We start from the raw sequence: 13,594 nt of genomic DNA, 5'->3' as shown, positions 1-13,594 counted from the left end.
CCTGCAGAAAAACCACTCGTGGTAATGGGTGTTCCAATGTTCCATACAAAGTTACAAAGTTGCAACTAACCAAATGCTTGTACCATATAAAGACAATCAACGAAATGCATGTTCCATATAAAGGCCATTAACAAAATGCATGTTCCTTATAAAGGCCATTAACAAAATGCATGTTCCTTATAAAGGCCATTAACAAAATGCATGTTCCTTATAAAGGCCATTAACAAAATGCATGTTCCTTATAAAGGCCATTAACAAAATGCATGTTCCTTATAAAGGCCATTAACAAAATGCATGTTCCTTATAAAGGCCATTAACAAAATGCATGTTCCTTATAAAGGCCATTAACAAAATGCATGTTCCTTATAAAGGCCATTAACAAAATGCATGTTCCTTATAAAGGCCATTAACAAAATGCATGTTCCTTATAAAGCCAGCAAGCAGGAAATCCAACGAGGAATGCATTAGCTGGATAGATTAAGCCGGACAATAAGCGGGATGCCCAGAAAGCACAATTTATAACAGCAATTACCGTGTATGTAAACCACGCTGAGAACCTACCAGATGGATTAGCCTGTGCATTAGCACAAGGTGCCAGAAGGAATCAAAGAAAAACGCATTAGAATCTTGCTCCAGGGAAAGATATTAAGATACACATTAATATGCAGTTATGTATGTTATTGCAGGTATGGTAATATGCAGTTATGGTAATAGTTCAATGACCTGTAGAGTAGAACTCACTCAGAAACGAAACAAAAAAGGTCATTACAGAGGCTCCCGGGGGTCCAATTTGGCCTGAAAGTCCTTTAGTGTGTTGAACATATCCAACCAAATTGCATCAAAATCAGACAAACGTTGGAACTAAATGAAAAATCTTCCAGTCAAAACTTAAAACCCACTTCATTCATTCAATGACAGGATCTTTCAAGGATGGAATAAATCTGGTTCTTGGTTTGGAAATGAAAAGAATTTTTATGTTTGAAAATCTCTACCAAATTTAAAAATTGTTCTAGAGTTATGGTGAAACAAAGAAGATGAATGAAAAACCTTCCAGTCAAATTTTTGAACGTACTTCGTTCGTTCACTGGCAGGATCTTTCAAGAATGGAATGAACTTGGGCCTTGGTTTGGAAAATGGAAAAGAATTTCCATATTTGAGGATGAGGTTGAGGATGACCACCTCAACCAATATGTTACTGAGGTAGGACCGACGACTATAGGTCAGCTGTTCTAATGCACAGGCAATGTCCGTCATGAGAAAAAGACTTCTGAGAGCAAGACATTAGATATGACTGGATAGTTTGCATACCAGGTGACCCTTCCTTCAGATGCTCATGGTCGGTTTGGATGCTAGCTATTATTTGTAATTTGCTGATAGTTGTTTGGAATAGTAATTTGCTATGTCGACGCGACAGATGGACATTTTTGGTCATATGAATGAGATATAGTCTTTTCAGTTGTAAGGTTTAATGTCTATGTCTCCGACTTTTTCGCTGAAATGTATTAATGCGTCTAGGTTTGTTTGCATAATTGCATTTCTCAAAAAATACTAATGAATCCCTTTCCTTCAGACTTTAGCAGTGGTCAGATTTTCATACAATTTATAAAGTTATATGTCTCGTTTGGAATTAAAACCTACAATCCCCAGATTCCCGGACTAGCTCCTTACCAGTGGGACCAAATCAAATATGACCAGAGTCATCCAGTAGACAGATTAGAAGGATACAAATTGATGCATTGAAAATAGATGTGTACATTGTACCAGTAATAGAACGTACAGGTTGGAATAGTGTACTTTTTTTCTCATTGTAGTCTATCTGTCCGATATATAATTGGATTAAAATCGTCTTCCTAGTATTTCTCGGTCTAACTGTATTGGATTCATATATCACACCGAAAAATGTAGGTAAAATAATAGTCATGTGTCCGATATAATAGTAGTAATTACTCTGCCCAATGGAGCGTCATGTAGGTAAAGTGAATTGTTTGTGTTTGTAAACTGCAATACATTCTACCGACACCGTCAGCGTTGATGTCCTACTGGGTTAGAGGAGAGTCCAGACAGTCTTTGGGAGGATTTCTCTCCTTTGCAATTCATTCTCATTTTAAGTAAATCTTTTTATTGCGAGTGCCACCATGAGTCGCTACTCATTGAAAGTAGATGGGAACTACTCATTTGTCGTCGAAGTAGATAGTAGCTACCAATTTCTAAGAATAGAACTGAAAGATATCTGATTGCGAGGCATTGGTTGCCTGCAGAAAAACAAACCTTCTGTGATATCTTCATATCCATTCCGGGCACGAATGTTGCTGCTGTTGTTTCACAACTAAGTGTGATCAAAATAAGTGAGAAAAAGTCTAGTATGTATCTTATTGCCCTTGTGATATCACTGAGGTACAACATTTATTGACTACGTCGGTTTCAAAACATAGATGCCAGTCAGATGCATAGGAGAGAGAAGTTTGGAGGATCTCTTGGGCTTTGATACAAAATAGTCCCCGCCATAAAATTTCGGTGATGGAAATTTTGGGAAAAAGGAAATTTTTACGAGACATTGTGTGCATTACATTCGTCACAGTTGTAAAAGCAGGTATAACCACAAATGTTTATCTGACGTAAGGCAAACCCTATATTTGAAATCGTGACGATACACCAGCTCCAGAGTGATATATTATTTCAAATCAAATCAATTACATCGTTATGATTTAGAAAGAAGAGATCCACTTTTCTTCCTTTCTTCATCGTAATGACTGTAGCGTAGAAATTTAGGTCAGTATCATCATTAGATGCTTTGTTTAAGTGAGCTTCACATGGGACGATCTGAGAGAATGAGATGTGACTGCGGTATCTTATGGGATTTGAAAGTTTCCTTGTGAAGAATTGCTTCAAAAAGCTCTCTTGATCGTCGATCGGTTCCGCAAATCACTTGGAACCTTCTCACGGACCACCTGTTGGGACCCCCCTCATCGGTTTTAATCAGGCATTGTCGTTATTAATAGTTTGTGGCGAAGCTGAGAGTCTCTTCCATTACGCCCACTGCTCTTTTGGCTAATTTAGTTCTGTCATTAACATGGCTGGGCAAAAGGACTTTAATGAGGCATTCAATGGTCTTTTTTTTTTCTTTTTTTTCCAGTTAGGCGCTTTAACACTCTTGTGTCGTTCGCGCCGTCCCCTGTTTACCTAGATCTTGGTATAGAGTCCAATGGCCTTTTGGCTAATTTAGTTCTGTCATTAACATGGCTGGGCAAAAGGACTTTAATGAGGCATTCAATGGTCTTTTTTTTTTCTTTTTTTTTCCAGTTAGGCGCTTTAACACTCTTGTGTCGTTCGCGCCGTCCCCTGTTTACCTAGATCTTGGTATAGAGTCCAATGGTCTTCAGGTACATTAAGGCCGAATCGATGTTGGCAGGGTTGTTATCGAGGGCTGGTGGTGAGGGGAGGGAGGAGCGTATTTGTAGATGTGTGTGGCATTTAAATATGTGGTCCACGGTTAGGGTATCACCGCACCCGCAGGTGGATATTTGTAGATGTGTGTGGCAATTAAATATGTGGTCCACGGTTAGGGTATCACCGCACCCGCAGGTGGGTCGAGGGTCTCTTTTGAAATTCAATGGTCTGATGACCTGATTAAGCCCAAAAATTAATCAGCGAATTTCCCTCATAATCATATGCCGATGATGTAAGCCAAATATCGGACTAACGGCAACACAACAATTTACTACGGAACATGGTTACTACTGTTACCAGGAATTAGGAAGACCATTTACTACGGGTGTACGGACCAAACATTGTCGTTAGAAGAAGAGATTAACGTTAAAAGAAGGGATTTCCAGCGTAAACGACCTGGTTTTCCAGAATTAAAACGCCTTATTCGAAGAAGAGTAGACAGATTAGAAGGATACAAATTGATGCATTGAAAATAGATGTGTACATTGTACCAGTAATAGAACGTACAGGTTGGAATAGTGTACTTTTTTTCTCATTGTAGTCTATTTGTCCGAGATATAATTGGATTAAAATCGTCTTCCTAGTATTTCTCGGTCTAACTGTACTGGATTCATATATCACACCGAAAAATGTAGGTAAAATAATAGTCATGTGTCCGACATAATAGTAGTAATTACTCTGCCCAATGGAGCGTCATGTAGGTAAAGTGAATTGTTTGTGTTTGTAAACTGCAATACATTCTACCGACACCGTCAGCGTTGATGTCCTACTGGGTTAGAGGAGAGTCCAGACAGTCTTTGGGAGGATTTCTCTCCTTTGCAATGGAGCAGTTGCAAATGGGTAAAAATTATAAATAAATGGTCGATTCAATTCAATAAAGCATTTATTTTGTACAAATGTATTCCTAAAAAAAGTTGGGAAAAATCCAAATCTGAGGTCAAAACTCCGAAAAAACAACTGTAAAAGGTCGAAAAATCAATTTTTATAATGAAAGAGTTCAAAGATTTGTGACGTCAGACTTAACGCAGTTGCTATTTTTGTCCGCTAGGTAGCGCCACCATGCAAGCGCGCTAGCGGAGAAGCAGAAAGAACCGCGCAGAAACGTATGCGCACAAACACATTAATGCGTTGCCTGCAAGGGAGCTTTGCTCGGGACATTTGATGTGACGTCATCGCCTACGGGAGCGTATGCCGTGACGAGAGAGAACGGAGGGTACCAGTGCCTACATACAAGTATATTTTATACTAGAACATTTCTTCTTTTTTGATGGTTTGTTTGTTAGTTCATTCATTCTTTCATTAGGATTCCTTCATTTTGAGCTTCTTTCCCTTATCTGGAGTCACTTATCACTCTGATTTGGCTAATCACTTTGATTTTAATTTCAAATTAAAGTATGTATATGTATACTTCAAACTTTGGAGTTCAAGGGGTTTTCGGATTGGCACTCTTCGTGTGATTGTTTCCCCCTATGAACTTCATAGAAGTTCAACAGTTAATTTTAAATTGATCGATATTCATTTGCAAGGTACCTGTTAAATTAAATCTAATCTATAACTCTCTCTTTTCTGTCTCTTCTTTTTCATACTCGTTCTCATACCTATATCTCATGGTACATCTGTTTATGTATTATTGATTAGAATAAATAACATTTCATAAGGAAGTATGTATATGTATACTTCAAACTTTGGAGTTCAAGGGGTTTTCGGATTGGCACTCTTCGTGTGATTGTTTCCCCCTATGAACTTCTCTGAAGTACATAGGTTGAGTTGATGAGCATTTTATTTTCCGCCATGTAAAGAATCACCTGAAGACATAGGGAAAACATCTGTGCCACCATTGGCAACCAAACCGATTGGATACGTTTCATAAAAATATGATGCGTTCTATTCGGAGTTTGTAGAGACTGTAGTTGATAGTAGTTGACTGCATTTTTGCTGGTCTGGCCCTATGCTGCATTATAAACAAGGTATTTTCTGGTCTATTTGGAACACTGTCAAGTGTCACGCTTGGATCTGAATGCTCATGACACCCTGAACCTGATAATTAGCCGGTGTGTGTTTGCTTTGAACAAGGAATTGATTTCCGATTCCGATCTCTCTCTCTTTCAGTGATTCTCAAAATCTTTTCCTTTCTCAACTTTTACTTTACTTTCCGTGTTCGGATCGCCACCAAAATCCTTTCCCAACATTTCCATATAATGATTTATTTATTACTTTTAAAAGCTCCATTTTATACGGCTTTTAAAAGCTTCAAGGTCTTTTCGGATCTGCATCAAATGAACCTAAACCTCCCTTTGAATTTCGTTTTTACTTTTTCGTCAACTCAAAAGCCGTTTTGTTCCTGCTCAGTATCGTATCTGGCACTTTTTTAAAACTAATGAGAAGGAAATTTGAATGTAAAACAAAATAAAAAGTATTACATACTCTGAAATTTAGGATGGCAGATCAGATATTCGGATTGTTCCGATATTTGACGATTTTGACGAGTGTAGGAATGTCAAAATCGGGCGATAAATGATAAATTAATCTTCTCGCTACAAGATCGAGAATCATCAAATCGATATCACCATGCTCATCGTAATTGAAAATTGAGGTAAGTATTGTAAGTAATTACTTCAACCGATGACTTCAACTGTTGATGAAACACAATGTTGATCTCTTTTGAAATTCAATGGTCTGATGACCTGATTAAGCCCAAAAATTAATCAGCGAATTTCCCTCATAATCATATGCCGATGATGTAAACCAAATATCGGACCAACGGCAACACAACAATTTACTACACGCGCGGGAGACCCGGGTTCGATTCCCGGCGGGGTCAAGAAATTTGTATCATGCAAATGATTGATCCCGTGACTGGCTGTTGTGGGGCCCACTCAGCGGACCCGGGTTCGATTCCCTGCCTCGTTTCAGTCAGCTCCCATGGCGTAGTGGTCACTGCGCTCGCCTTGCACGCGGGAGACCCGGGTTCGAATCCCGGCAGGGTCAAGAAATTTGTATCATGCAAATGATTGATCCCGTGACTGGCTGTTGCGGGGCCCACTCAGCCTCGTGAGGAAATCCAATCTTCAGCTCCCATGGCGTAGTGGTCACTGCGCTCGCCTTGCACGCGGGAGACCCGGGTTCGATTCCCGGGGGAATGGCGTCAGCTCCCATGGCGTAGTGGTCACTGCACTCGCCTTGCACGCGGGAGACCCGGGTTCGATTCCCGGCGGGGCCAAGAAATTGTATCATCCAAATGATTGATTCCGTGACTGGCTGTTGCGGGGCCCACTCAGCCTCGTGAGGAAAATGAGTAGCTATGACTTATAAATGCGCATAGCGACCGGTGCCAGCATGGTACGTAAACATTGGATCTTTAGGATTATTAGATATTGGGAAAATCCTACAATGCTGCAGTGAGCACCAAAGTTGTGACATAATAACACAAAGAAACTGCATTTACATTTATTCGAAGAAGAAGAAGAAGAAGAAGAAGAAAAAAAAAAGAAGAGATTTTTGTTCACTCACCAGGTTTCAGTGTAATCCATGTGGTTTCCTCAGCAGACTTCTCCCTCACCTCACTGGCAGTATCAGCACTGTTTGGCATACACTGCACCAAACTTATCAACACTACTATTGAATACAATATAAGCTTCACACGAGACGGATACATGGTTGACGTCTAGTCACATTCACATCAATAAAGTTTGTACTTGGAAGTTCTTACTTAAAAGTTACTGGATTTAAATAAACGAATTGTTTATTTAAATCGATTTAAATAAACAATATTTCAACAGGGAAAAAACCACTAGGTGTTAAATAAATTGGAATACCCAAATGTCTTTGCGGACATAGATTCGTACTTGAAAAAAGTTACTGATGATATTATTATCTATTGTTTTTATTTGTCTTTCGAGTTTCAAAAATGATTAACTCCTTGAAAATTAAATTGACACAGGTAGCTAAAAACCACAGGTAGACATTGTAAAATTTTAGCTGTCTGGTTTTGACTCGTTTTCTATAGCCAGTTTATTATTATTATTATTATTTTTTTTTTTTAGTAAATTGTGGGAAAAAAAATATTTGACCGTTTTTACACTAAAAGTGAACCAAAGTTCTAAGTATGTATTTGTTAAATATTTATATTGGAAAACACGTTCAATTATTTTTTTTCGTACACTGTTTTAATTCGCCAACTTTTTACACTACTTCAGTTGGTTTGGGATCAAATGTTTGCCTGATTCTGAGTCGAGTTGATTGGATTTTAGGATTATTGAGATATTGGGAAAATCCTACAATGCTGCAGTGAGCACCAAAGTTGTGACATAATAACTAATAACACAAAGAAACTGCCTTTACATTTACATTTATTTGAAGAAGAAGAAAAGAAGAGATTTTTGTTCACTCACCAGGTTTCAGTGTAATCCATGTGGTTTCCTCAGCAGACTTCTCGCTCACCCCACTGGCAGTATGAGCACTGTTTGGCATACACTGCACCAAACTTATCAACACTACTATTGAACACAATATAAGCTTCACACGAGACGGATACATGGTTGACGTCTAGTCACATTCACATCAATAAAGTTTGTACTTGAAAGTTCTTATTTAAAAGTTACTGGATTTAAATAAACCAATCGATTTAAAAGTCCACGATAATACCTATAATTATGTGAAATGTCTAAATTTCTAAAATAATATTTCAACAGGGAAAAAACCACTAAGTGTTAAATAAATTGCAATACCCAAATGTCTTTGCGGACATAGATTCGTACTTAAAAAAAGTTACTGATGATATTTAAAACAATAGATAATAAATAATATCAGATATTATTATCTATTGTTTTTATTTGTCTTTCGAGTTTCAAAAGTGATTAACTCCTTGAAAATTAAATTGAATAGCTCACTCCTAAAGGGGATTTAGCTAAAAACCACAGGTAGACATTGTAAAATTTTAGCTGTCTGGTTTTGACTCGTTTTCTAGCCAGTTTGATTTTTTTTAGTAAATTGTTGGGAAAAAAATATTTGAGCGTTTTTACACTAAAAGTGAACCAAAGTTCTAGGTATGTACGTACGTATTTGTTAAATATTTATTGGAAAACACGTTCAATTATTGTTTTTCGTACACTGTGTTATTCGCCAACTTTTTACACTACTTCAGTTGGTTTGGGATCAAATGGTTTGCCTGATTCCAAGTCGAGTTGTATTTATAACATTTTCCCATTACTTTCATTTTCTTCACAGCATCAGTGTGTTCTTTCTTTCGTCTTCTTGATTTCTTGCTAGTCATCTTCCTGTTAATCCTGATAGAGATATCCCCATTCATTCCCGGTTCCCACCCTCGTAAGAATTGCAGGTGGTAACCTAATATCCTGTTCCTGATAATCCTGATTTGTAGTCGATTCTTTGAGTCGAATATTTGAAAAGAATCGAGTCGTGGTATTCGAATATTCAAAAAGAGTCGAATATCCCATCCCTAAATATCCTGTTCCTGATAATCCTGATTTGTTTATGTGTTCCGTAAAAGAGAGAACGGAGGGTACCAGTGCCTACATACAAGTATATTTTATACTAGAACATTTCTTCTTTTTTGATGGTTTGTTTGTTAGTTCATTCATTCTTTCATTAGGATTCCTTCATTTTGAGCTTCTTTCCCTTATCTGGAGTCACTTATCACTCTGATTTGGCTAATCACTTTGATTTTAATTTCAAATTAAAGTATGTATATTGCCAGCCTAGTTAGCTTAGTTGGTAGTGCGTCTGCCTTGTAAGCGCTATTTTTTTAATATCACTGTGGCTATCTCGGGAAAGTAAGTCGTACAGATATAATTCCTAGACCAATCGAAAGATCTCATTTCGTAATAAAACAAAGATAAGGTAAGTAATATATAAAACGAAAATCGAGTTTTTCGGCATATATGTCACAATATAATTCTGAGGGAGCTAATTATGTATAATTCATCGACCTGTCCTATAGGACAGAACGATAATGGTTATGTATTTTGGTGATCTTTCTAAAAGAGTTTTTTAAGTCCAACCGAAAGTATGACGTAACTTTTAGGTTTGACTTTGATTTTTTTTTATTTATTTTTTCCCTTTTTCTTAACTTTATTTTGCTCAATAAATACTAAAAGCTAGTGCCTAGTACGTATCCTAGAACATTAGGGGGTTTAGAAAAATAAGAAACCCACATTATTTCAGAAATTCAACTCCTTTAAAAAAGATTCAGAGGCATGCGTAAACTGTGGATGAATGCTTTTTTGCGCCCTACCTAACCCTATCTAAAAAGGTGAGGTAATTGTCCGCAGTTTATCGTCTCCAAAATAAAGCTTTAGTTTTTAGCTAAGGTCCCTTTAGGGATGGGCTATTGTTTTTTAGGTTTAAATTTAATTCTTGATCTAAAATACCTACCTAGAGATCTGTAAAAAATTAGGTTATAAATATACGTGTACCGAAGAACTACTCTGTTATCAGTGAATCACTCGGTTAATGATTCAGGTCCTAAAATAAAATACCTAATTCATTATTTTTATGAAAAATAAATTTATTATGAACTGTACATACCTATTTTTATGGCTTCATTAATTAACCAAATTAATGCAATGTTTTTTAGTGATTTATCACAACCTTTGTGATGCTCTCTTTTATGGAATATTCCTGAGAGAATTTTCATTAAATAAATCCATAAAATGCCACTTGATAAATGACAATATTCATGTTGTTAATCCAAATTGTGAGAGTTGTGTGATTTTTGTGAACTATTTTATGCCCTCTTAATTATTACCTACTTTCTATTTTTCTTTAGACATTTTTTTTCAAATTTATTTTTATTACTTACTATACCTACCTATTTTTACATAAGTAGATAGGTATTTATTTCTTAACTTGTAATGTGTACTTTAGAGTCGGTTTTTTGTAAAATATGAAAAATATTTTTCAAATATAAAAATGAAGAATTCTCTACCTAAACCAATATCTTGTGAAAGCATATTTATTATTTTCTTTTTCCGTGTAAGTACCAACTTACCTGGGGTAGGTAATTATTTTGGGAGATCAAAACTGGGGTGGAGAGATAAGGTTAAGGAAGACTGTCTACCAGTAACTTTAAAAAAGAAGCTTGATACACAAACGGGACCATGAAGCAGAGGATGAAAATGGGATGGAGCAACTTTAGTACGAAATGTAAAAGAGTGAGAAGTTATTCAATACCTGTAACCTGTAACTAAAATGACTGACGGGATGATTTTGTGAAAATTTGGGGGAATGGGGATTCCCCTTGATAGTGCAGCTCCTTTTTACACGGATTACCTGTCAAGGTCATCACGAATAGGCGAGTACCTATTTTTAGGACCCGAGAGAGTTTAAAATATAACGCATAACTTCTCACTCTTTGTCAAATCGTACTCAACACGAGATCATCATTGTGTTTCATCAACAGTTGCAGTCATCGGTTGAAGTAATTACTTACCTCAATTTGATGAGAGTGATGATAGCGATTTGATGATTCTCGATCTTGTATCGAGAAGATTAATCTATCGCCCGATTTTGACATTCCTACACTCGTCAAATATCGGATCAATCTGATCTGCCAGTAACCAACAATATTACAATAACTGTAAGCTTTTTTCGATTATTCCACAAAAGTGGTAGAAATTTCGAGGTTTTCTTTAGATCGGGAATCTGCCAATCTGAAGAGAAAATTTTTGGAGCTTCTATTAGTGTGAGATTTTTCTTGAACTATCATCGGGACGATTTAAACGTCCTGAATAAATCTGCCCGTAAGAAGTATGTATTCATTTTACTCCCATATCACAACCTCTAATTTTTCGTTTGAGAACCTCTGGTGACAAATTGCTCATCTGTGAGACAGGCAATAAAATTAATCAACAATTAAATGAAAATGGAAAAGAGTAGATCACGTTGTTCTAGTTGAACATAGCAGAGTACTTAGCAACATAGCAGACATAGTCGTTAACAAGTAGAGCAGAACTCGCTGACAAAGTCTGGAAGAAAGAAATCCTGTGAGGAAATGTGAAATTATTTGGGGGATTTCGGATGCAAGCAAAGGTTACCTAATGCTTGTTTGGTACCTAACCTACCTTTAGCTTTTGTTTGGTTGGTACAAAATTGGGTTACCTATTAGATTAGATTAGATTCGTATAAGCTTAACCCATCCTTTAGGGCCGTTCGCCCCTACACCTAAGCCTCGGAGTGGGCTTTTTGTGTTTGGAGTTGCTGCTATCCCCGGGCCTTGATGGAACCTCGAAGCATCCTCACTGGTATATTTCAACCTCCTTTTCTTGCTAGTTATCATTTCTTCTTCATCTTTTCTATCACCAGATCATATTGCACCCCGATATTTGGTAGGCAAATCCAAAAGTTGAATAATTACAATTTTAAATGTCTTTTCCTTATTCATCCTTCCTGACTTAATTTTATTTTATAACACCGACCCCAAATAAAATTGGGAAAAGATGCAATAAAAGGAGAAGAATTAATTTTATTTTATAAAGTTTGTCCGTTATAAGCGCATGTTAAAAATGATTGCACGACCCTTATGTCCAAAGTCCAATGGTGCTGCAAAGTCCAAATATTGCAAAAGGTCTAGAGTATAAAGTTCCTATTAAGAATGCGACCCAGGCGAATGGCAACTCTCCTACCTTAGACCCTAATAACGCCAATCTAATTGAGAGGATACCAAGAGGTGCCATCTAGGCCAGAGAGCTCGCTCTGGGGTCTAATGAGGGATATTCAGGTACATAATTATGTCGTTCCTGAGACGGACTTGACCATATTCCCATTCAGGTACCCTCAAAAAGCCAGTGTTATTGTCTGTGGCCTGACAGGGCTGGTTTTGTCACAGTTTTACATCCTCCAGCGAGACCAGGGGTTACCTATTACAAAGGTAACCCAATTTTGTTTGTTTATTCCTTCCCTTTTTTCAATGCAAATTTTTTAACACATTTTTTATTAAAAAATTTGCACCTATTCTGTGTAGGTGTATAAGACATTGTTTAAGTCCCTAGGGGTTCATAGACCCAGACCGTACAGTCAATCCTTACAAGGGTTCGTAGACCTTATTGGCAAATGGAGAGGTTAAGGTCGAGATATTTCCAACCTAATCTGTAGGTATTTAGTATAGGTACATGTAGAGTCTAATAATTTTGGTCTCTAGCACAAATACACCTATTGACATCTTCTTGCAAAAATACGACACCTATTGAAATTGAATTCTGTGAAAATATTTGTTCCTCATACTTTTAGTTGTTCCTGTTGTCAACTCCTAGGACACAAACACATATCTTCGAGAAAATATTGTTTGGGATGGTCTGGCATTCGAAAATTGAATTGAACTTGTACAGAAATTGAACACAAATACGTTTGGATAATATTAGTAGGTGTGTATGTTGTACATATGTGTATAGAAGATCCGTTTGAATAAGTTCTCATGTTACATTTTGGATAATATTAGTAGGTGTGTATGTTGTACATATGTGTATAGAAGATCCGTTTGAATAAGTTCTCATGTTACATCCTCAGTTATAATGTTATATCTCTAGTTACTCTGGTAGATCTCTACCCATTCCTATGGTATTATGTAGTCCGGATTCATCGATATTGAATATTATGCAGTCAGGATTTATCGATATTTTGTCTTTTGTTTCAGACGAAGTATACACCAAGTACCGGGTAGACGATACCTATTGCCAATCCATCCTGTCTAATTACACCTCAATGAACACGGGATATCCCTATCAGAAGCTAGGAGCCGACCTATCGTCTGACGAACAAATCCAGATGGCCCTGTTTCTAGTAAGTGGAAAAACTCAAAATCATGAATATTATTTCTCGTGGAGCTGAAAGCCCCTCCTGAATTAACCGTAAGTTAAGTGTGATGGTTAATTTCACCAATGACATAATGAGAGATTTTATTAATGTGAGAATTTTTAATGATCCAAGATGGAGGTTTTAATGATCCAAACAGGAGTTTTTAAAAACTCCTCCTTTTTGGATCTCCCTTTTGGATTATTAAAAACTCCTTTTTTTTTATCATTGAAAACTCTCCCATTAGTGAAATCTATCATTAAGTCATTGGACCAACCTCAGTGGTGCAGTTGTTAATGCGTTGGACTTTTGATCTGGAGGTTGGTGGTTCGCGTCCAAG

General features: G+C 37.0%; 1 protein-coding gene across 1 annotated transcript in view; it reads left to right on the top strand.

Annotated features, from left to right (window-relative positions):
* The window catches only part of LOC103509612 (protein ABHD16A), a gene marked incomplete at its 3' end in the record, with an annotated part of 25,838 nt that extends 12,596 nt beyond the window's left edge, over positions 1–13,242 (top strand). Inside the window, 1 exon segment of the mRNA XM_008474234.1 lies at positions 13,097–13,242. Coding sequence (XP_008472456.1) covers positions 13,097–13,242 — 146 coding nt within the window.
* Positions 13,243–13,594: the final 352 nt, after the last annotated feature.

Source organism: Diaphorina citri, unplaced genomic scaffold (assembly GCF_000475195.1).
Source record: "Diaphorina citri unplaced genomic scaffold, Diaci psyllid genome assembly version 1.1 scaffold514, whole genome shotgun sequence".
In the NCBI taxonomy this organism is placed as follows: Eukaryota; Metazoa; Arthropoda; class Insecta; order Hemiptera; family Psyllidae; genus Diaphorina; species Diaphorina citri.
The sequence above is the reverse complement of the archived record's forward strand: the minus strand, read 5'-3'. Positions and strand labels throughout refer to the sequence as shown.